The sequence below is a fragment of the Neovison vison genome, chromosome 4 (assembly GCF_020171115.1).
Source record: "Neovison vison isolate M4711 chromosome 4, ASM_NN_V1, whole genome shotgun sequence".
In the NCBI taxonomy this organism is placed as follows: Eukaryota; Metazoa; Chordata; class Mammalia; order Carnivora; family Mustelidae; genus Neogale; species Neogale vison.
The window spans coordinates 155581534-155607735 of record NC_058094.1 but is presented as its reverse complement, the minus strand read 5'-3'; the positions used below and the strand labels follow the sequence as shown (position 1 = coordinate 155607735).

Here is a 26202-nt window from a genome sequence, read left to right as displayed (position 1 = left end):
TATGAAGTTAGTATTTAAAATGGAGAGAGTATAAAACAAATGGGCAGAATCAGAGTATGTCCGGTTTCTGCTTGGGAAATTGTTTTTTTATTTTTAAAGCTGCCCAAGTATGTCTCATATTCTTCCAGGTTTGGAACCATCACAGCAAAAGTCTAGAGGTAGGAAGAGAGATTTTTGAGTGACTAATAGAAAATGATCATAAAAATAGCATCTTCACAAACCTACACCTTACTGTAAAGTTTTAGTATTTGATAACTCTGGTGTATGTGTGATTAATAACCCCCGTCCCCAACTCAGCCTCTTTCCATAAAAAATTTGGCTAACCTGCTCTACGAAAGAGCAGTGACAAAGTTGGCTTTTTTTTTTTTTTTAAGATTTTATTTATTTATTTGAGAGAGAGAGAATGAGAGGGGAGAGGTCAGAGGGAGAAGCAAACTCCCTGCCAAGCAGGGAGCCTGATGTAGGACTCGATCCTGGGACTCCAGGATCATGACTTGAGTCAAAGGCAGTTGCTTAACCAACTGAGCCACCCAGGTGCCCCCAAAGTTGGCTTTTAAACAAAGGAAAAAGTGAACAAGAGGATGAGACCTGAAAAGACCAGGAGGGATTAAGGATTTCTGTCCTAAGAATGTGTTAAGGACTACATTCACAGGTCTGACATGCTATAGGTGCTCAATAAAAATTTATCTGATGGAAAGATGTATGAATATATAAATGGCTGATGGACCAGCATACTCAGAAATTGGTCTAATATGTTAAACTCAAGAACAGAATGAATGTACAGGATAAGCGACCACAAACTAAGAAAGCTTAACTCAGCCACAAACAAGAGCTGTGTTGCAACAGGGAATCTTTTATAGTTTTTTTCAGAGAATTGTGGATATTCTCCTTTAATTCTACATTAAAACTCAGTAACTGATAATTTCTAAAAGGCTAATTGCAGGGGTGCCTGGGTGGCTCAGTGGGTTAGAGCCTCTGCCTTCGGCTCAGGTCATGATCCCAGGGTCCTGGGATTGAGCCCCACATCAGGCTCTCTGCTCGGCAGGGAGCCTGCTTCCTCCTCTCTCTGCCTGCCTCTCCGCTTACTTGTGATCTCTGTCTCTCAAATAAATAAATAAAACCTTAAAAAAAATGCTAATTGCAACATGGAAAATATAACCATTATCAATGAACTTTTCATACTGCATTTCATTAAATCCATTAGGTCTGAATAGATCTTTTACCCATGCATATTTTATAATTCCATGCATTGATCATTGGAAATTATGAGTTTTGCCAGTTTACCAAATACTTTTGGTAAGTACTTTTAATACTTTTCATTAAACAATTAAAAAATACATATGCTAATATCAACATTATTGTTATCAGGAAAGTCTGTAAGTACAGGGAAACTATTAGGCTTAAGATGGTGATAATAAGTTTTCTAAGATACTAATTTTTACTCGGAAGTTTTAATTTTACCATTGGCAACCAATGCTATCAGCTGCTTCGCTGGAAATAACAGGCTCACTTTGTTCATTTTTATTCAAGAAAAGCTACCAAATGTCAAGTCTAAAAAACTATCATTTGTATGCTTTTCTTTTAAGTAAAAATAGTATTACATGGCAAAAGTTTCTAATTTATCTCACAAATCAAACTATATGAGTACTTCTCCTTGAGACAACCATCATATTTTAGAATGCTGCAAATGCTTTATGCATACTTTCTATTTTATTACTCAGGATATTAAAAAGAGAGGCACTCAAATGTTGAAACTTAATAAAATTAATAATGTTTACTGCACCATCATGAACATTTTTAAGAGGAACTAGCTTTTCTTTTTTCTTTCTTTCTTTTTTTGACAGGGTACAGTGGAAAAAACTCAGTGTTTAGTAGGAGTTAGATGCCACTGCCTTAATTCATGCTAAGGAACTAGCAGTTTTGCCACCATTGTTTCTGTATCAGCAGTGCAAGTGTCAACACAGTGCAAAAGGCAAATAACACCTTGGTACTACATGAAAATACTTTTGACATTATGAACCCTCAGGGTTCTTCAGGACACGGAGAGCTCCTGGTTTGGGAACTCAAGAAATGTCGAAACTTCACAGAATAGGAAATATTTTATTGTGCTTCTCAAAAAAGAATTCATAGTGACTAACTTCAAACCTTCTTGCTATTCATAAGGCAACAAGGAAGATTCAAAAACATTCTAAATAACTACATGCAACTAAAAAACAAAACAAAACAAAACAGAAACAGACCTACAAAAGATTTTTGACATGGTCAAGTGCTTAATCCCAAACAAGAAAAAAAAATTTATATAGCAAAGAGCTCAAATTTTTCTATTTCAGTCAAAAACTGCTCGGGATTAGATTATACACATGGCATATTATTATTTATGTCTTACCTTAGCTCTAGAAGAACTGACATTTTCCATATTTTCAATGCTGCAGATACAATTCTGTGAAACTTTCCGGCAAGCCACTCTGATATAGTCCCAGAAGCTACGAGGACTTTCATAACCAAACCAGGTTACTTGACCTTCAGGAGAAAAATTGTAATACAAAATAAAAGAAAACTAGACTAGAACATTCCAAATGCAAGAATAAAATTTTGAAAAATAAAAGACAGCCTAGTGTGTCATAGTGAAAAGGGCGCTGACCTGAGTGGCAAAAAGCCTTCAATCTAGTCCTGCTCTCCTTTAACTAGTCGTGGTACTGTGGACAATTTATTTAATGGATGGGGATCATAGTTTTGTCAACAACAAAATCAAACAAATGAAAGAAAAAGGGACTGGACACTAAAAAAATTCTCTTGCAGTTTAATATTCCATTATTCTAAGGCCATCTTTTAGACAGGTCCCAGAAAACCCTCCTTATGGTTCTAGTTAACCATTAATTCACATGTCAAAGGTTGTATTTGAAAGCTTTCTCTACTTAGAGAAACAGAAAAAATAACACAACACTTTTCCTCCTCTTCATAAGGAAACTTCCAAGAAATGAAACAATGTTGTGGTCTATCTTCTAAGTTTACATGATGAATTCGAATCCTGTGTTCACTGATCAAACATAATCTACCGAACCATTCTCATCTACAAAGCCGAAAAGTTCCTCTCATTCACCAGCTCTCTACTAGTTGGCAGCACATGAAAGGTCCTTTAGGCATTTACCATTAACAATTTTTCAGATGCGGTTAATTATATGTCTACTCATGAACAAATGTTCTTTTACATGTTATCTTACATCAGTATTAATATTTGTTTAAGGGACTCTAAGTGGTGGGTTCATGGGCAAGATTTTGTACTCTGAGCATTTTAAAGTAAGATATAAGAGACATTTCAATCTTTCTTTAGTTTTCTGGAATGATTAGTCTTACTTAGGGAAGTTGTTTAATCAAAGCAGAAAGATCTGCTTTGCATTTTAAACTGGGCTTCCTTAATTACTTATCTCAAATCTTCCTGTCCCCAATAATTGCTTCTCTGTAGAAACATCAAAAGTATCCTGTCAACAAGCACCATTTTAGGAGTGATGTCTCAAATGATAGATCAGTGGTTTCCAACCACAGCAGCCTCTAACAATAACTGAGCTGCTTTTTAAAAAATACCCATGCCTGGGCTCCACCCCAAGGTAAATAATCAAAATCTTTAAGGGCGGGCCCAGGCATAGGTATTTTTTAAAAAGATCCCCCTGGTATTTCTAATAATGTATGTATGGGTCATTAACCAATAGAAACCAAACTTATCATGATAGGTAACTCTTATTCATTATTCAGGACCTTTTAAAGTCCTTTTCTTCTTGTAATCCATGTATGATCTCCATAGTGGGTCAATTCCTCCCTATGCACTGACACAGCACCCTGTGCTTGTTTATCCTTATAACTGTTAGGTGGTAAAATCGGTAAGGCAGGGATTGTGTCTTATTTGACTTCAAATCAATCTCCAACATGTAATGCTTGGCTCATAGTAGGCATTCAGTAAATATTTATTAAACAAATCAACTGGCAAATCAACATAAAACATCACCTTAATTGCAATGCACATAAAACTTGAATCTTAAAAATCTATCTTCTTATAGTGACAGTTCCATAACAATCTGGTATTAAGAAATGTGTATCCTAGATTTCAAATGTCAAACATTCCAGACAAACATACCTTTGTCTTTATAAATAAAAAAACAAAAGCATCTCAAATCCTTATTCAACTCAGTGTCTCTAAACTCAATGTTTCTAAACTCAATATTTCTTTAAAAATCAGATCTTACTACCTACAAATAAAAATGTATAGAAATACTTATAATCTCCCTTCTTCCTCTCAATCTCTCCCTGTCATTTTCCTTTGCCTCCTTTGTTCTTCAAGTTAAAAAAGTTGGTGGTACAGTACCTCAATATAATTTGTCTTTAGGACAATTTTCATGTCATCAATTTGTCAGCCATTTGGAGAGGAGGTAGGATGCCTACTGGTTAAGAATGTGAGTTTTTAATCAAAGTGATCTGAATTAGATCACTTTTTAGCTATGGGATCTTGAGCAAATTAGTTAACTTCACTCTGTCAATCGGTTTCTTCTATAAGTTGACAATAATGACAGTACCTACCTGATAATACTGTTGAGAGAATTAGATGAGATAATCTATGTACACCAATTAGTTTATAGCCTGGTACAGATGTTAACAATTATTACCACTGTTATCACTATTATCATACAAATAGTTAAGGGGTCAAAGCTCCCCTGTACTGTAAACAAAGTAGGAATGGTATGCAAAATTAAAATTTCCCCTTTACTTGCTCAGAATCTAGAAAAATGTTAAAAATTTACTCCCTAATGCAACCTTTTCCCATATCGACAATTTCAAATTTATCTCCCTAAGATATTTCTAGTCTCAAGTAATTTTCTTTGACTTTTATTAAGACCATTCCATAATTTAAAATGAGAGGTATAGCCAGATATCAATCAAGAAAGGATCTTAAAGAAAGGGAACATCATAAGCTTTCTTCATTGATTTTATTTTAAATCTTCTCATGAGTTTGAAATGGCTAAGGAAAATAATTTATGAGAAGTTTTAAAATAAAGCTGTCCAAAAAACCACAAAAGAATATAACAAAGCCCGTTTTGGAGGAGAGGAAACGAAGATAGCAAAAAACCAAAATCTAGGCTAAGGTTAAATAGAAGGAACGGACACTAAATCCTTGGGACTCCCGCTATGGGTAAAATGTGCTGTGTATAAGATTTTCACCCAAGAGACCATGGCAAGATTCCCCAGATTACAAACTAAAAAATTGAACAATTGACAGAATAACATTATTATCGTTTGCAGGGCCTTAATAAGCCTGTAGTATCCTCACAACACGTTTAACAATTTAGCAAACTAGATGTAAGGATGACTTGGCTTGATTCTGCCTTCCTTCCTCTTTCATGTGCATCATTTCCAAAGTGAAGTTCTGAATTCAAGACACTGAATTTTTCACATGCGAAAGAATCTGCTTTAAGAGAAGGTGTATTCTCTCGTTAGACTCTTCAAACAAACACTCTTGTAAATTGCATATCCTAGCATTTTATATAAATAATAAAATAATTTCTGCATCTATTAAAAGGTTAAATTTAATTAAAAAATAATGGAAGCATCCAAATGGTTACTTGAGATATTACTACTTGAAGATCATTTTTACTTATGCACAGATTAATAGCAAAAGATGTACTTAGGCTATTAGTCCGTAATCACTATTCAACAGAAAAATTAAAAAACAAACCTACAAGCTAATTGTGCTTTTTAAAATAACTATTGAAGCAATAAACAATCACTCCCCAAATATTTTCATTTCCTTTAAAAATAACCATTAAACCAATCATACAGCAAGGAAAGAACTAGTCTATATCCTGAAGAAATTTTACTCCAGAGAAGAAAAACACGGTCACTAACAGACTTCTTTTAAAAGCCATGTATAACATGCTTTCTGTTACATTTTTTTTAGAAGTTAACTTTTACCAATGATGAAGTTAAACAACTTTTCAAAACGTATTGACATTCCATCAAACTGACTCTAAATCATTTTACGGCAAAGAAAGAAAGGGTGAAAAGTTTGCTAGAATAAAAGTTAATGTGCTACTAACCAGCTATGTGATATCTTTCCCAACACACTGCCTTATTTTCAGCACCAAAAAATGGCCTGTGATCTCTAGGGTCCAAGGTTATTTTAAAATAACTCTTCCAAAAAAATTAAAAAATAAAATACTCTTCTATATTTCTTAAGTTAGACATCTGTTCACATGATGCAGTGATATTTGTGTTTTGCTTTTATCTTAGTTTACAGCTGGAACGAGACCTTCTAAGAACAAGGACTAAATTTTCTAAAGTGGTTCTCTACTAAGTAGTGGCTGAGACATTATCTTTCGATAATATAAAATATAAATGAATCTGTTTAGTGACTTCCTTTCTCTATCCTTTGTATAAGTCTTTAACTATATAAAGAGCAAATGAAAATCTCATCCCCCAAGCTGAAGCCTCATTAGTGTTACAATGCATCAACTAGCTGACAGTGTCATCCTAGAACTGCTATTCAACTAGACAAGCAATAAGAGACAGTCCCGTTGAATTTTAATTAACCACTCTGATACCACTGCAGAAGTTTTCGGATACTTAAAGGAAAATGGTTTCTTGTGGATTCACTGCTGTCAATTTATTAGCATTTAGATGAATTTAACTTTTCACTTTTCACTTCACATTTTCTAACAGCAATCTTGAATTTCTTACTGCTAAATTTATAAAAGTCAGTTCAATATTTTCTATTATAATTTTGCTAAACAGAAAATTTCTATTTCTGCAAGAGCATAGAGTCTTTTCCTTCTTGAAAAGAAACTACTAATTTTAGTTGAGGTTCATATTTATTAGACTACCCAGCTTTGAAAGTAAAATAACATCCTTGATTAATTTTCTAAATAAAATTTCATATTAATATTATAAAAAGGAGTTTAAACACTTCACAAATAACTTTAATTACATATTAAGCTGAATCTTAAATATGAGTAGATTAGATACTCAGTTGTACTTAATATTGCTAGTTCTGTATGTTACTTACAGGACCTCTCAAGTACGTTATTTAACAACTATGATGCGCAGTTACTCATTTACAAAACGTAATTATTATTCTTTTTTAATGACAATGTCTTGTTCACTGCTAAGGAATTTATAACAAGTATCTATCATATGTATCTATACCATAAAAATAAGTTAATTCTTAATCTTTCAAGACAAAAAAAATTAAGATAACAAGGTTCACCAAAAATCTGACTTAACTTTTTATCCCAGTAATTTTACTAACTTTCCAAGTAGAGGACAAAGACTTTGTCTTTTTCTTCTACCAGCTTTTTAACAAAAGGGTTAGAGTACTGGCTGACTGAATTAGAGTCCCAAAGGCTGAACTCCATATGGAGAGCAATACAAAAATGTGAGCCCTGAAGAAATCAAGAATAATCTGTTTCAGTAACGATTAAGGCTATACATAGAGGACAGAAAACAAATGAAACTGTCTAAAATGATTACTTGTGGGAATGAAGGTTGAGGAAAAGAGATGCTAGTTTTCTATTTCCCATTGTCTTAATTGTAATCCTTAAAAATAATGACTATATATTTCTTTTAAATATTAAAAAATATAATAAATGTCTAGGCCATTAAGTATAGAGCCTAGCAGTGTTTTGCAGATAGGAGCAACTCTGTTGAAAAGTTTTGAGTGAGTGAATAAAGGCATGCATTCTGCCCAAGAGAAAGGAAACTAAGGAATATATTCCCACTAAATGATTCCAGAATGGCAAAGCAGTTACTGATACTGCCCTTCTGTGTTTTACTGAGTGACTTTGGAAAAATCACACAGCTTCCCAAAGCCCCCAGTTAGCATATAATACAGATATTATTACACAGCACTTACAAAATTGAGGAGATAATAATTCTTATACTGTTAAGAGTTACAATAAAATGTAATTGCACAGATATGCCTGATTAATAAGAGATTAAAGCCATGGGAACCAAAGAAATATGGATGGGGTCACATGAGAAAGGAAGGAGAATAAATGGATTATTATATTGTGTGGGTTTACAACAAGATTTTAATTTAAAAATTAGCATAAGCATATTTGTGCTCTCTGGATTAACAAAAACAAAAACAGAAAGCTTTGCAAAACCCATGCAATGTACTAAAAAAGATCACTTAACTGATACAGCCCTCCCCAGTAAGTCAATTCCATGCTCCCGCGCAGCTCAGTGGCGGGAGACATCACCAGCATAGAGTACCTTGAAGAGGTATTTGGAGATGAGCCAGCCATCTGCAACTTTGGGATATCTCTTTAAAAATATAAACAACAACAACAACACACAGATATTTAAGAAACCTGCCATCAAGTTTACAATTGCAAACTGAATAGCCCAAATAAGATGGCTACACATTACCTGGATGCAATAATCACTACATTTCCTACCTAATAAATAAAATGAATTCAGTTAGGATGAATATGAGGTACACTCGGCCCATATACCAAGCTGGTACGTTGTCACCTATTCTACTGGAGAAAGCCGAGTATCTGTAAGTCACAGAAATAGGCTCCCTCTTTGCTTGCAGGGCCATCATTCTTTTCCAGACATGATAGGCTGATGATGACAAGGCAAAAGGAGCAAAAACTTGTTTGAATCTGCTAGCTTTGCACCTTAGAATTTTTAAGTTTGGTTAAGAAAATTATTAAACTATATGTCTTATAAGGTTTTAACTTCAAAAATAAATACCTTTTTTTTTTCCTGTTAAGAAAATTCATTTTGAAGAACAGCTCTTGTTTTGGGGGCCCAAGAAGAGTTAAAATTTGTATGTTGTTTTTTTTTTCTTTTGTTAACTATGAGAACAGCACTTAGATATCAAGTAGAATGTTCTTCAGTTTAACCGATGTTGACAAAATGCCTACTTCATGCAAAATACTGTTTTATTTCCTACAACCTCCAATTATTGTTTAACAACCACCATCTGGAAAAGTACAGTAAATTTTTGCTATGTTGTTTGGAAATTCCTAGTATAATTATACAGGAAAACTCTAAAGCCAAATTTCTAAAGTTGCATTCCTCAAAAATGGTTTCTTCTTCTCTCATAACCAAACACTGAAATCTCCAACAGGACATGGTCCTATAAACCTTGCCAAATATTTATACCCTTTATGAAACCAACAAAACCAACCACACACACAGTCAGTAATGTAAGAAAGTCAAAGGAAGATGTATATAGTTTGTGCTATTGGCTACATTTATGTGTTGACCATTCACTATCTTCATACTTCAGTGTATAACTTTTTAAAAAGATTTTATTTATTTATTATCAAAGAGAGAGATCACAAGTAGGCAGAGAGAGCGGGGGAAGCAGGCTCCCCATTGTGCAGAGAGCCCATTGCCGGGCTAATCCCAAGATCCTGAGATCATGACCTGAGCTGAAGGCAGAGGCTTAACCCACTGAGCCACGCAGGTGCCTCAATGTGTAACATTTTTAACAAATATTAAATTTGGAAACGCATATCCAAAAAGAACTATAATTTGGTATTCTAATTGAACCCACATTAGAAGGTTATGTTATTGCTACAACTACTACAGAAATGAAAATTTCTCAGCATTGAGATGTAAATCAGAATAGAATGCTTTTCACTGCAAATATTAAGAAAGCCAATTCTTGGGGCGCCTGGGTGGCTCAGTGGGTTAAGCCGCTGCCTTCGGCTCGGGTCATGATCTCAGGGTCCTGAGATAGAGTCCCGCATCGGGCTCCCTGCTCAGCGGGGAGCCTGCTTCCTCCTCTCTCTCTCTGCCTGCCTCTCTGCCTATTTGTGATCTCTCTCTGTCAAATAAATAAATAAAAAATATTTAAAAAAAAAAAGAAAGCCAATTCTTAATGTTTAAAACACATTTATTATCTTTGCCCTGAAAACAAAGTTATGTATCTTATTTTTAGTGATTAACCAAAAAAGTTATTAAAAGTAAAAACAATGTCCATGAAAATCTTACTTAAAAGAAATTTTACTTCAAAAAATATATTAAATAGGGGACACCTGGGTGGCTCAGATGATTAAGCATCTGCCTTCTGCTCAGGTCATGATTCCAGGGCTCTGGGATAGAGCTTCCTGCTCAGCGGGGAGCCTGCTTCTCCCTCTCTCTCTGCCTGCCACTCCTCCTACTTGTATGCTCTCTCTCTGTCAAATTATAAATAAAATCTTTAAAAAGTATATTAAATAATATCATGTCCAGATTTATGTCATGATATAATCAATCCCTGGTATAAAGTGAGAAACAATTACTAACTCTGTTATAAATCACAATTTATAGATAGTGGTTTTTTTTTTTTAAACTGTTAGTATGTTAGCCTTTATGTCCTCATTACACAGATGGTTTTTGTTTTGGCTGTAAAATACCATGTGAAGATTTTAAGAAATTAATGTGCTTTCACTTATATGTAGGCCTTAGTTGCTTTAATCATAATTTAGTATCTTACTCTTCATCAGTTATAAGGAACCAGGAGCATCCAGAGAAAGTAAAAATCCACTAGATTCTAAATTATCTGTAATTAAATTTCAACAACTCTTTCATTTTATAGATGAGAAAGCAGAGGCTCAGAGAGAGCCTGCCTAGACACATCTCTGTTTGCTGTCACCTCATGCTGATCTACTCATGAGACAAGATTTGACAGATGGAGGAGAATCAGTCAATTGGTTTTCCTGGTTGGTTATGAGTTCTCACTGACAGCTTCAGAAATAAGAAAAACAAAACAAAAATAAGCAGTAAACATATAGTGTGACCAGGTGAATATTTTTCATACAAAATTAAAATTCTTAGCATAGTTGCTGCCAAAAAAGTAAATGAACAAGTGAACTACAAAGCTCACATTATTTCAAAGTGGTCCAAGGAATTATTTGGACAAAAGGGTCTCATTTGCAACTGAAATACAGCCCTTTGTTATAAAATACATTAATGTTAAGAAAAAGTGAAACAGTATTTTACCATTAAGTAATGAAAGTTTCAACAAAACTAAATATATCAAAGTGTCCTGTTCAAAAAAATATTCATTCAAATGCACCAGGGCAATCTTATCACATATAGTTATAGTAGGTATTAATTTCTGAAATTTCAGTCAAAAGAAGAATCTATTCAGAGGTGGATACAATAAAAGAATGTTTAATCATACTAAAGATACAGTATTTTCTGACCCAAAGAGTATTGAACTTTGAAAAACAAATATCTGAAAATGAATCCAACTATAATCTTTTTATTAATGTGGAAATTGGCCTTCATCCACAAAAGATCACTGACCATAAATAAATGCCTTTGTGATAAGACTGAATATAATTCTAATTCACTAATGACATTTATTCTCCCACTTTTTTCATGTTACCTCTTGTTTCAACTTTAGCTTTCTATTCATTTAGTTGATGACTAAGCTACATTAATTATGATTGATATCATTTGATAAATGTTAATGACTATGCAGAAGGTGAACATCTGCCTTCGCTCTATCCTAATTTTTTCTCTTTCTCTGTGTATATATTTTTCTAATAAAGTTACAGGTAGATGACTTTATTTTTAAATGATAGATTCTAAAAATAAGACCCCAAATGGATTTGTAAATAGCCATTTGTAAGGCAAATAACAAAACTGATTATAAATTATCAGACAGTGATTCAGAATTTTCACAAGTTTTTTTTTTTTTAAATTGGCAATACCAAATAGAATATACTTCATTTTGTCACTGATAACATTCATGGACATTCTTGTTATTTGAAATTTTGAATCTTCAAAATATGTAAGAGAAAAATCATTCAATGAAGCAACATTTACGACTGTAGTATATACTGTAATTCAGCTAACAATGAAACAATATTATCTTCTTTTCTGTGTGGTAAATTTTCATTTCTTAATAGGTTATGAAATTAAATTGTACCGTCATATAAAATTCATCTTAAGCTTTCAAAAGACTGCTTTCAAAATGACATTTATAGGTAGATGATAAGTACATTAGAAACAAAAGTATTTGTTCATTGATTCAACAATTTTCAAAACTGAATATCAAAAACATGAAAATATTTTACATTTTAAGTTCATAGTGACTTTAAAGGAAACATATGCAGGAAGAATTTTAATAAAATATTAGGTTATATCAATGAACATCTCTTGAAATCAGAAAATCAGAAAGACATAGGAAATGAAATTACTGATACCCTCCAAAAATGAACTGAAGTTCATTAAACTATGTAATCTCTTCCTTGTTCTATAAGAATAAGAAATATTTGAGCATTAAAAATGCTGAATTTGGGGCGCCTGGGTGGCTCAGTGGGTTAAAGCCTCTGCCTTCAGCTCAGGTCATGATCCCAGGATCCTGGGATTGACCCCACATTGGGCTCTCTGCTGAGCGGGGAGCCTGCTTCCTCCTCTCTCTCTGCCTGCCTCTCTGCCTACTTGTGATCTCTCTCTCTCTCTCTCTCTGTCAAATAAATAAATAAAGTATTAAAAAAAAAAGCTGAATTTACATAACAAAAAATTTAATGAGACAGCAGCTTTCCATTACTGAAAATAAATAAAATATAATTTAATAATTATAAGTACTGTAAGATGCTCTATACTAATTCCACAAAAACCATCAGGTCAAACTGGAAATGTCCAATTATTTTTCCAGAAGAAATCCAAAGGGCTACAGAAACAGATAACAAACATAAGCATGAACTACCATCAGAGACCATCAATTCCTCCAAAAGCCAAGAATCTGTATTACCTGGTAGACTCATAAATTTCTTTACCTCTCTCATATATTAAAAATAATTCAAAAATATCTGAAGCAATGTTATCAACGGTAAATATTATTTAAGTATTCTAAAAATATTTTCTTTTGTGTGGTACTCCGACTCAGAAGTCTAATCTAAATTAAGAATCTTCAATTTGAAAGGATTTGGGAAGTGAAATTCATGTAAAATAAATCTAAAAATATTCCAGAAATAACAAAGTTTAAAATCACTAGTAAATCTCTCATTCTGGTTTAGAATTTTCAAGGAGTCATTTTAATGATTGAGCAACCTGGGTTGCTCAGTGGGTTAGGCCTTTGCCTTCAGCTCAGGTCATGATCTGAGGGTCCGAGGATGGAGCCACACATTGGGTTCTCTGCTCAGCAGGGAGCCTGCCTCCTCCTCTCTCTCTCTCTGCCTCTCTCCCTACTTGTGATCTCTGTCTGTCAAATAAATAATTAAAATCTTAAAAAAAAAAAAAAGAAAATTCTGGTTTGGTTGTAAAACATAAAGACCATTTTGTCCACATCTCCAAATACGTACACATACTGAAGACATTTTTATTGTTCTTCACCCAGAACTGCTTAGCAAATACCATAATTAAGAGTAGTACTACAATCATACGGTTCCAAACAGAAGCAAGTACCTAAATATGTGGAGACTGTGTTTTAGAATTTTAAACATGCACAAAATTATATAACATATTGTAAAACTAAGACAAGAAAATATTTCAGATGTTTCAAAACAAATAATAAATCCTCAGGTGAAAAATGATAAGCATAAAATGAAATAATAAAATACCAAAAGAAATTTATATAGAAAGACCAATATCAAGGAGAAAAAAAGGCCATTACTGATCAAAATGGACTACATAAAAGCTAGTTCTATGTGATATAAATAGCTTTTTTCTATTTAAGGGTAGTTAAGAAAACGCCCTCCAAAAAAAGAAACAGGCAAAGGTCATAGTAAGGAAATTACAAAAAAAAAAAAAAAAAGATTTTTACTAAACATGAAAATATCCTTAATCTCATTTGCATATAAATGCAAATTAAAATAACAGAATATTTTATGTTTTACGTTATATTTTATATCTTATAGGCCAAAAAGGTATTTTTCCCCTGTCAAATTAAAAATTTTTAATTATTAAAATATTGTAATACTAACAAAAATACAATGAGTATATGAGAAAATAAAAATTACATAATTATTGGTACAACTTTTATGGTAGACAATACAACAACATGTATTAAAATCATAATATATATATCAAAATGTGTAAATACTGTGATTTCAGTAATTACAACTCTAAGAATTCATTAGCTACTACCATTAACAGGAAATATTTTTAGGGAAATTAGAAAACTATGTATACATAAATGTCAGAACCTTAACAGCATGATTATAAAAGGGAAAATTAGGGTAAAATAAATAGGAAATTAATTATAGTTAATTCATGCAACAGATTATGTACTTGTTAAATATGAAATGGAAATACATTTAAGAAAATAGAAAACATTTGTTCAAACAAAACCTTACACATGGATGTTCACAACAGCATTACTTATGAGAGAAAAAAAGCAGAAACAACCTAATGTCCATTAAATAGATACACAAAATGTGGTATATCCATAGAATGGGATATTATTTAACCATAAAAGGAAAGAGCTACTGATACACACTATTATATAGATGAATCTTGAAAACTTTATGTGAAGTGAAAGAAGCCAAGCACAAAAGGTCATGTATTTTATGATTTCATTTACATGAAGTGTCCAGAATAAGTAAATCCATAAGGTCTGAAAGTAGATTAGTTGTTGTCAGGGGAGAAGGGGTAGAGGGATATGAAGAGACCCCATAAAGGTATGGAGTTTATTTTTAGAGTGATGAAAATGTTTTGGAACTAGGTAGGCAGTACTGGTAATTTACACAACATTGTGAATATACTAAATATCAATGAATTATACATTTCAAAATGGTTACAATGGTGAGTTTCATGATGCATTAGTTTAATCTCACTTAAAACTACTAAAAAATAAAACTAAATGGAAAATACGATATGGCCATGGAAAGATGCCTAAAATATACTAAGGGCAAATACAGATCATAGCAAAGGAAATACAACTATATACTCATTCATACATACATAAATATATAATATATGTGACAGTTATAGCAGCTGCAATTTTATCTGCAATTTCTGGAAGATTTTATTAATATTCCTACAGCTCTAAATTTGAACCTCTGATCACTTTTATGAGTAGAAAGGAAGAGGGAAGACAAAAAATGACAGCCCAAGAAGATAAAAGTATATACAGAGAAAAGTTAAGTTAAAAAGTCAAGTTAAGTAGTCTATATGTCAGTTAGGGGATGAAATCTGAATGTGAAGAATGAGGCTTTGAAAAGGCAACAGAAAAACAAAAAAAAAATCAGTTTAATTTAAAGTTTAATACTTTATACTTTAATACTAAATAAAGTTTAATACTAAATAAAGTTTAATACTAAATACAGTTTACAAGTTTAATACTAAAGCATAGGAATATAACTTGAATTGAAAAAGGTACATGAATAAGAGAGAAATTTGAGTGACACTTAAATTTTTCCAGTTACTTTTTTCATCATATTTGCTTTACAAACTAAGGCTTTTTGTCTTTAGAATCTATTTGTTTATTATTTACTACTAAACTTAAATTTAGTATATTATATAGAGATTAATTTTATTCCTTATACAATTTAACACACTAAACCAAATTTACCACGCTACATATAACCTTGGGTATTTTCAAGAATTGAATATTATCATTTTCTGAGATAAAAAATCTGCTCAAGCTTTCCTAAATTTCCAAGTACATAACTTAAAAGGGTGTTTCTCAGAATGGCCTTCTCCATTGTCTAAGAGCCAAATTCTGGTAACCTTCAGAGCCACTTTCTTATCTTTTTTATCATGTTTTGGCCTAAGTATATGGGTTTTTATTGGGTGAGTTTGCATTCATATGTTACTACAGAAACAATTCCAGTCTCATTTTGTGTGCAAACCAAGAATCAAAAGTTGGAAAGCCTTCAAAAATGAACAAAGAAAATTCAAAAGCCAAATGAACAGGTTTATCTTTATCCATTGTTTCTAATAGTGTTTATACTACACTTCAAAAGGTGGCCTCATGGGGAGGTAACTATTTATCATGGAAGTCAGGAAGAGCTTTGAGGTTCAAGCCAGTGTTCCTGAGCAATGCTTAGTATCATAACAGTTCAAGTGGACTGGATTAATTATAAAATATTAAGTCACAGGCATTCTAACTTATTTTAAGAATCGAATCTGAATCCAGATGTTATTAGGAAAAAAAAGAAAACCCAGAGATTATTATTCTTGCATCAGCGATTCTATTTTCCAACAAATATTCACTGAGTGCCTACCATGTCCCGGGCACTAGAGATCTGGGAACAAAAAGACAAAGATCTCTGCCCTGGTGAAGCTTACATTTCAGTGGTGGTAAAGACAGACCATTAACAATAAACATAATAGTAAGTAAAGTCACATAATAAGTTAGAAATTAACACTTAAAAATAGTTTTAAAAACATTTTAAAAAAGAAGAGAGGAGTGTTTGGGGGATGAAAGGAGAGGAGGTGAATTATAATTTAAAATATGGTAGAAGAGTTTAGGCATCAAAGAGAAGTTTTGAATGGATGACGGAGTTAACCATTCAGATATCTAGAAGTGTTTTCTGTACACAGGGAACAGACACTACACTAGTGGACTCTGGCAGGAATTTGCCTGGTGCAATCAAGAGAAAGCAGAAGTCTGATAAGGCTAGAACACAGCAATCTAAAAAGAGAAAAGGGATCCATTGCACTCAGGTACAACCAGAAAATAATATCAGAATCATGGTAAAATCTAAAACAAGTGTGAGTCAGCTAAGCCCAATGTTAATAAGTAAAATTAGCAGAGTCACAGGAAATCTGACATAGTGTCTTATACTTGATCATTTTTCTTTAGTAAATAGTATATTACTAATAGATAATATTACTAATTGATACTCAGAACTTTTTCATTTTAATCAGTTATATTCCATATAACCTTTACAAAATTCATTACTGGATCCCATCCCCACACCACCTAGCTGAAGTTTACAACTGTTTCTGGCCACTTTACTACTAAATTTCATATTTTCCTTAAACTGTCTATACTACTAATCTATAATCAAAGTCACAGGTGACATTTTAAAGAATTCAATTTTTACTTGAGCCACTTTTATGCTTCTTCCCTGTATAAAGCCTTCCCTGACCTGTCCAAGCAGAATGAGTTTATTCCTTCTTTTGTGCTACTTTATGGTCATTAATACTTCTGTTATGACTCAATAACACTACTATACACTATTATTAATGTATTCTCCTTCTGCCCTCCAAGACAGACTTTCATGTGAAAGCATACCTTAACCAACCTCACAAGATCCTACCACAGGGCCTAGACCAATTACTAAATGAGTTAATCGAGTGCAACAAAGAGAATAGGGTATGTGTATATAGAAACAATCAGAAAAAACAAGGGGATAGTTGGGGCAGGGGAGAGGAAAGTAAAGGTGAAATGTCAATAAGACACATACTCCAGAAAAAGAACAGAAATTCATGCTATGATTCATTTCCGAAGAAGAAAAGTAAAAGTTACATTTAGCCAAGAAAAATGTGGAAAGGTGATGGTAAAAGAATGTTCTCTGAGTGTCTTTTTGTGTTCTATGATAAACTACCAAACTTCCTAAAGTAATTGGGGATCAAAGAGTGGGAATTTTAAGTATTACAATGAAAAAGTAGGATCTTTCCCCCCATTTTAAAATGGCTAAATGGGAAGCAATAGAATTTGGATGAGTCATATTTTAAAATTCACAGTAAATATAATGTTGAACAGTTTTATGATTTTTGAGATATCACAAATAATGTAACAAAGACCATAAAATACATAACAGTTCCATCATCAAATACACACACACCCTGACAACAACTTCTTCATGCTGTAGCTATATAATCAATACCCCTTCACCAACCTCTAAACCCTGATCCTATTCTCTGAAACTATAGTTTGGCCTTTGCTAGAATGACGTATAAATGTGATCATATAATATCTAACTTTCACTTCTTTCACTTAGCATTATGCATTTGAAATTCATCAATGTTGCTGTGTAGAAACAGGTTTTTTCCTTTTTATTGCTGAATCTGTAGTTGATTTGTCCATTCATCTTGTGAAGGACAATTATGTTGTTTCCTGTTTTACCAATTATGGATAAAGCTACTATAAACAGGTCTTTGTATAAACTAAGTTTTCATTTCTCTTGAGTAAAGGACTAGGATTGCTGGGAAAACATTTTACATTCCTACCAGTAACATAAAAAGATTCCAATTTCCCCACATTGTCATTAGAACTTCACAGAGGGGTGTTGTAGCACCCGAGTGTGGTTTTAATTGCATTTCCCAAATGACAATGACATTGAGTATCTTTTCATGTGATCACTTGGCATATGTGTACTCTCTCTGGTAAAGTATCTGTTCAATTCTTTTGTCCATTTTTAAGTTGCGTTAGTTGTTTTCATATTATTGCATTTTTATGGCTCTCTGTATATTCTGGATTCAAGATGTGATTTGCGGCTCTTTTATCCCATGAGTGTCTTATTCTCTTAACAGTATCTTCTGGAGGATGAAAGATTTAATTTTGATAAGGTTCATTTTGTATTACGTTTTTGTTTTTATGGATTAAGCTTCCATTATTATATCAAAAATCCACTAGCTTAATTGAACATATAAAAGGTATTCTACATTTTAAACTTGGTCTATGATCCATTTTGAATTAATTTTTGTATATGGTGTGGGGGATGGGTCAATGTTCTTTTTTGCATATAAGTATCCCATTGTTCCGGTACTAGCTGTTGAAAAAGATTATCATTTCACCAAGGAATTGCCCTTTTATCTTTGCCAAAAATCAATCAAGCATAGTTGTATGGGTCTACTTCTGGACTCTATTCTACTCTTTCTCTTTACCTATCTACTATCTAAGCTTTCACTAATAACACACTGTTTTACTCATGTGTCTTTATAATAAGTCTTAAAATCAGTTTGAGTGCACAGCTTTTTCTTCCTTATGAAACTGTCCAATTCGTCTGGCCATACGGAGAATTAGTTTGGTATCTACAAAAAAGCCTGCTATGACTCTGAGACTGAATTGAATCTATAGACCAATATGGAAAGAACTGACATCTTAATGTTCAGTTTTAGAAGAGTTATCTTGTCCAAAATGTCAATAGTACTAAAGTGGAGAAACCCTGCTATAGACTTTTCTGTAGATGCATACTACAGACCAAACATTTGTGTCTGCCCATTTTTGCAACCTAATCCCCAATGTGATAGTATTGGAGGTGGACTGATTGCATAGTAATTAGGTCATAAACCCTCATGAATGGGATTAGAACCTTTATAAAGAAGACCTCCTAAATCTCCCTCAGTCATTCTGCCATTTGAAGACAAAGGCAAAAAGAACCAAGAACCAGGCTCTCGCCAAACATAATTACCAATGACTTGATCTTGGACTTACCAGTCTCTAGAACCATGGGAAATAAATTTCTGTTGTTTATAAACCACCCAGTCTATGGTATTCTGCTATGTAGCCCAAACAGACTAACACAATGCCCTTTAAGGAAGTTCTCTTCTAATACCTGGTTGGTAGACAGGTTTTACCATAAATAAATGTTGAAACTTCGTGAAATGATCTATTGAGATTTTTATTCTTTAATCTGTTAATAAGATGAAATATATGAATTGATTTTCAAATATTGAAATGCCCTTGCATTCCAGGGTTTGATTTGGTATTATGTTATTGAGGATCTATGTCCACAAAGAGTATCAGTATTTAGTTTTCTTTTCTTATAATATTTTGTCTACTGTTCCATCAGGCTAATGCTGACCTAAAATGAGTTGGGAAGTATTGTCTCTTCTTCTGGGGAAAAGAATGAGAAGGATTGCTATCATTTCTTGCTTAAACAGTTGGTCACAATCAACAAGTGGACCTATGTAAGCCTTGAATTTTATTATAAGGTTTTTAATTACTAATTTAATAGATATTAGACAGGCTATTTTTTTGTTAAATTTGTTAGGATCTGTCTGTCAAGAAATTGGTCCATTTTATCTGAGTTGCCAAATTTACGGTCAGAGTTGTTCATAATATTCACTTATCTTTTGAATATAGGGTTTGTAGTAATATGCCCTCTTTCATTCCTGATATTGATAAATTGTGTCTTTTCTTCTTGGTCAGTCTAACTAGAGACTTATGAATTCTATCAATGTTTACAAACAAGTAGCTTTTCATGTCATTGGTTTTTATCTATTGTTTTTGTATTTTTGTGTACAATGATTTCTACATTTATTTATTTATGATTTGCTTGCTTGTTTTGGGTTTTTCTCTTTTTTTAGTTTCTTTTCTTTTTTTTTTTTTTTTAAAGATTTTATTTATTTATTTATTTGACAGAGAGAGATCACAAGCAGGCAGAGAGGCAGGCAGAGAGAGAGGAGGAAGCAGGCTCCTCGCTGAGCAGAGAGCCTGATGTGGGACTCGATCCCAGGACTCTGAGATCATGACCTGAGCCGAAGGCAGCGGCTTAACCTACTGAGCCACCCAGGCGCCCCTCTCTTTTTAGTTTCTTAAGGTTGAAGTTTAGATTACTGACTTTAGACCTTTCTTCTTTTCTAACATAAGCTTTTAGTGCTTTAAATATCCTTCTAAGCAAAAAGAAAAAAAATTACTTAATTAATTTAAAAAATCCTTCTAAGCATTGCTTTAACTGCATCCACAAATTTTGATACAATGCATATTCATTTTTCATTCAGTTCAAAATACTTTCCTTATATTATTCCATTAATTTATTTTAAAATTAACCCATTTCTCTTACCCTCCCATCCCTCACCTCTGGCAGCACCTATCTGTTCTTTATATCTATGAGCTTGGTATTTAAAATTTTTTATTATTTTTTTAGACTCCACATGAAAGATCATATGACATTTGTCTTTCTCTGACTAATTTCACTTAGCCTAATACCTCGCACTCCATGCATGATGTCATAAATGGCAAGGTTTCATTCCTTTTTTTTAATGTCTGAATATTTCATGGTTAATATATACCATATCTTCTTTATCCATTCAGTCATTGATGGACATTTGTTTCCATATCTTATGTACTGTAAATAATACTGCAATGAACATGGGAGTGCAGATATCTTTTTTTTAAAGATTTTATTTATTAATTTGACAGACAGAGATCACAAGCAGGCAGAGAGGCAGGCAGAGAGAGAGAGGGGGAAGCAGGCTCCCCACTGAGTAGAGAACCTGATATGGGGCTAGATCCCAGGACCCTGAGATCATGACCTGAGCTGAAGGCAGAGGCTTTAACCACTGAGCCACCCAGACATCCCTGCAGATATCTTTTTAACACAGTGTTTTGATTTCTTCAAATAGCCAGAAGCAGAATTGCTGGATCATATGGCAGTTCTATTCGCGGTTTTTTGATGAAGCTCCATACTGTTTTTCATAGTGATGGCACCAAGTTACACGTCCACCAACACTGCACAAGGGCTCCCTGTTCTCTACATCCTCACCAATACTTATTATTTCTTGTCGTTCTGGCAAGAGTCATTCTGACAGGTGTGAGGTATTATCTTGTGGTTTTGATGTGCATTTCCCTGATGATGAGTGATACTGAACATCTCTTCATGTACCTATTTGCCATCTCTATGTCTTCTTTGAAAAATGTCTATTTAGATGTTCTTTTTAAAATTTTTATGTATTTATTTTACTATGTTCAGTTAGCCACCATATAGATGTTCTGCCTATTTTAAAACCAGATTTGTTTTTGCTGTTGAGTTGTAGGAGTTCCTTATATATTTTAGATATTAACCCCTTATTGGATATATGACTTGCAAATATTTTCTCACATTCAGTAGGTTGCCTTTTCATTTAGTTGGGTTCCTTTGCTTTGCAAAAGCTTTTAGTTTGATGTAGTTTTTTTCTTTTTTCTTTTTCTTTCTTTCTTTCTTTCTTTTTTTTTTTTTTTTTGCTTGTATTGCTTTTGTTTTTAGTGTCAGATTTTAAAAATCACCACCAAGACCTAGAGTTTACAGCCCATTTTTTCTTCTAGGAGTTTCTTCAGGTCTTGGGTTCATCTTTAATCCATTTTGAGTTAACTTATTGTATATGGTATAAGAAAGTGGTCCAGTTTCATTCTTTAGCATGCAGCTGTCCAGTTATTCTAATACCACTTAAGAAAGAGGCTGTCCTTTCCCCACTATATAGTCTTATATATTGCTATAAGTTAATTGGCCATATATATGTGGGTTTATTTCTGGGTTCTCTATTCTGTTTCATTGATCTATGAGTCTATTTTCATGATAACACCATACTATTTGAATTAATATATCTTCATAAGCTTGAAATCAGAGAGTGTGATGCCTTCAGTTTTGTTCTTTCTCAAGATGGCTTTAGATATTTGGGCTCTTGCATGTTTCCATACAAACTTCAGGACTGTTCTACTTCCATGAAAAATGCCATTGGATAGGGATTACTTTGAATCTTAGATCGCTCTGAGTAGTACAGATGTTTCAACCATATTAATCCTTCCAATCCATTAACACAGAATATCTTTTCATTTATTTGTGTCTTCTTCAATTTCTTTAATCTTCCAATCCATGAGCACAGAATATCTTTGCATTTATTTGTGTCTTCTTCAATTTCTTTCATTATTGCATTATAGTGTTCAGTATATAAGTCTTTCACCTCAAGTAATTCCTGGGTATTATGCTTTTTGACTGTACATGATACTGTTTTCTTAATCTCTCTTTTCTGATAGTTCATTATTACTATAGATAGGGGTATTTGGGTGGCTCAGTCCGTTAAGCATGTGCCTTCAGCTTAGGTCATGATCCCAAGGTTTTGGGATCAAGCCCTGCATCACATCACTCAGTGGAGAGTCTGCTTCTTCCTCTCTTCTCAGTTCATGCTCTATTTTTGATGCTCTCTCTCTCCCCAAAAACAAAACAAAACAAACTTAAAAAAAAAAGAAATATAACAGATTTTTGTGTATTGATTTCATATCCTGTTTCACTGTTGTTTATCAGTTCTAACAGTTTTTTTTTTTATGGAGCCTTTAGGGTTTTCTATATATAATGTCATGTCATTTGCAAATAGTGACCATTTTATTTCTTCCTTTCTAATATAGGTGCCTTTTATTTCTTTTTCTTGCCTAATTGCTCTGGTTAGAACTTCTAATACTATACTGAAAAAAAGTGGCAAGAGTGAGCATTCCTGTCTTATTCCTTACATCAGAGGAAAAACTTTAAGCTTTTCACTGTTGAGTATGGGGTTAGCTGTGGGCTTGTCATATGTGGTCTTTATTATGTTGAAGCGTGTTCCCTCTATCTCCACTTCATTGATAATTTTTATCAAAATGGCTGTTGAATTTTGTCAAACACATCTGTGAGATAATCATGATTTTTATCTTTCATTTGTTAATGCAGTATATCACATTGACTGACTTGCAGATGTTATACCAGCTTTGCATCCCTGGAATAAATCTCACTTGATCATGGTATATAATACTTATAATGTATTGTTGAATTCAATTTACTAATATTTAGTTGAGGATTTGTGCATCTATGTTTGTCAGGGATACTGGCCTTTAATTTTTTTCTCTTCTATGATGTGTTTGTGTTTTTCATCAACTTAAAATAATTTGTAGTTTTCCTTGAGACGTCCTCTTTGACCCATGAGCTATTTACAAGTTTGTTTTTTTTAATTTCCAAATATTCGGTGACTTTTCAGATCTTTATTTATAATTTCTACATTAGTTGTTTATAATCAGAGAAAATACTTAAATGATTGCAATTCCCTTAAATTTGTTAAAGGTTTGTGGGTTATGATTCAAAATGAGATCTGTTTGAATATTCTATTTGCCCTTGAAAAGAATATACATTCTGCAGTTATTGAACAAGTTATTTTATAAATGTCAATTAAGTCAGTTGGTTGATAATATTGTTCAGATCTTTTCTTTTTTTTTTTTCTTAAAGATTTTATTTATTTATTTGACAGAGAGAGATCACAAGTAGGCAGAGAGGCAGGCAGAGAGAGAGAGAGGAGGAAGCAGGCTCCCCGCTGAGCAGAGAGCCCGATGCAGGACTCGATCCCAGGACCCTGAGATCATGACCTGAGCCGAAGGCAGCGGCTTAACCCACTGAGCCACCCAGGTGCCCCAGATCTTTTCTGTCCTTAATGTTTTTAGGTCTACTTGATCTATTATTATGAAAGGATTACTGAAGGTACCACGTATGAACGTGGATTTTCTGTTTTTTAGTTCTCTAGTCAGTTCAATCAGCCTTTGCTATTTGAAGCTCTGTTGTTTAGGATTTACCTTCTTGGCAAAGTGACCCTTTTATTATATAAATATTCACATACAATCCCATCAATTTTCCTTACTGTAAACTCTACTTTGCCTGATGTTAAATATAGTCACTCCAACTTCCAATTAGTTTTTACATGCAATATCTTTTTTTTTTTTTTTAAAGATTTTATTTATTTATTTGACAGAAAGAGATCACAAGTAGGCAGAGAGGCAGGCAGAGAGAGAGGAGGAAGCAGGCTCCCTGCTGAGCAGAGAGCCTGATGGGGGGCTCAATCCCAGGACCCTGAGATCATGACCTGAGCTGAAGGCAGAGGCTTAACCTCTGAGTCACCCAGGCACCCCTGCAATATCTTTTTCTATCCTTTTAACCTATTTGTATCACTATATCTAAAGTGGATTTCTTTATACATTGAGTCTATTCTTTTTTTACCCAATCTCTTTCAACTGACACAGCATTTATATGCATTAAATGCATTTACTAATATGGCTGGATTTAGACTTACTATTTTATAGTTTTTTGTTTACCCCTTTATTTTTTTCCTTCCTTCTTTTGGATCATCTGAATATTTTTAGCATTCCATTTTAATCTATTTATTGGCTTTTTGGCCAAATCTTTTAGTATTTTATAGTAACTTCTTTAGCTCTTACAAAATAATACCTAATCTTTAACAGTCTACTAGAGTTTTTATTTTACTATTTCAAGTGAAATATACAACCATATTGGTCCCTTACTTTCTGCTTTTTAAATGTCACTTTTAGGGGTGCATGAGTGGCTCAGTAGGTTAAGCCTCTGCCTTTGGTGCAGGTCATGATCTCAGGGTCCTGGGATGGAGCATCGCATCGCATTGCATCGCATCAGGCTTTCTGCTCAGCAGGGAGCCTGCTTCTGCCTCTCTCTCTGCCTGCTTCTCTGCCTACTTGTAGTCTCTGTCAAATAAATAAAATCTTTAAAAAAAGTCACTTTTACATGAAAACATAAAACATCCCAACAATTGTTGGTAATTTTCACTTTCAATAGTCCTATATTAAAGATCTTAAGAAGAGAAATAAAATCTGCTATTCAACTTTGATATATTCACCAGTTCTATTGTTCTTTCTTAATTGATGAAGTTCCAAGTTTCCCTGTAGTATCATCTCCCTGTGTAAAGGGAAGAAGTTTCATTAGCCTTTTTTTACATCAGATCTTCTAGCCAATTCTAGTTTTCCTTCATCTGAGTATTTACTTTGCCTTCACTCCTGAAGTACATTTCTACTGGATATAGAATTCTGAGTTTGCAGCTCTTTTCTCTTAGAACTTTAAAGATATTTTTCCACTGCTATTTGGTGTATCTTTTGCTATTGTCCAATAAGTCTTGGAAGCTCTGTTCTTCAGATTAGGTAATTTCTACTGACCTATTTTCAAATTCATAAATACCTCCATTATCTCCATTCTGCTATAGAGCTTCACATAGTATTTTCAGATATTGTACTTCTGCATTCTAAAATTTACACTTGTTCTTTTTAAAAGTTTGTATTTCTCAATTCAGAACGTCTACTTTTTTTTTTTTTTTTTTTACTCATTTTAAGAATGTTTACATCATGAAGCATGGTAATAATGGCTGCTATAATATCTTCAGTAGTTACTCTCAGGATGGCATCTTTGTCTTCTTTTGAGAACTGGTCATATTTTCCCAGTTATTCATACATGAGGCAATTTTGAGCTTTACACTAGATGTTTTTATATTATCTTTAAACTCTGAATTCTGTTAAAAAAATCCTTTGGAGTATGTTGATTTTTGTTGTGCTTTGTTTTGGGAGGTAATCAATCTGGTTAAATTCAGATAGCCAAGTTCTTTTTTGCCTCTTAACTTGGAAGAGATTTCAGTATAAGTTTAGTTTGTAAAGCCTTTGCTTTGGGTCTTTCCCATATATACCTGACATTCTGGAACCTGGCAGTATCCTAGCTCTGTACTCAGAATCTTGGGTGTGAAGCCAGAACTCATGCTGCTCATTAGCATATCGAATTAGGACATTCTTCTCTCCAGCTTTCT

General features: G+C 33.3%; 1 protein-coding gene across 4 annotated transcripts in view; it reads right to left on the bottom strand.

Moving 5' to 3' along the window:
* Window positions 1-26202, bottom strand: part of RUNDC3B (RUN domain containing 3B) — a 137278-nt gene that overhangs the window by 79533 nt on the left and 31543 nt on the right. For 2 of the 4 annotated variants that reach the window (XM_044245947.1, XM_044245949.1), the window contains exons 3-4: window positions 8257-8307; window positions 2387-2520 (exon numbers count right to left, since the gene is read on the bottom strand). In XM_044245947.1, coding sequence (XP_044101882.1) covers window positions 2387-2520; window positions 8257-8307 — 185 coding nt within the window. The remainder of the gene's footprint in view (window positions 1-2386; window positions 2521-8256; window positions 8308-26202) is intronic. The other 2 variants (XM_044245948.1, XM_044245950.1) reach the window with 1 other exon arrangement.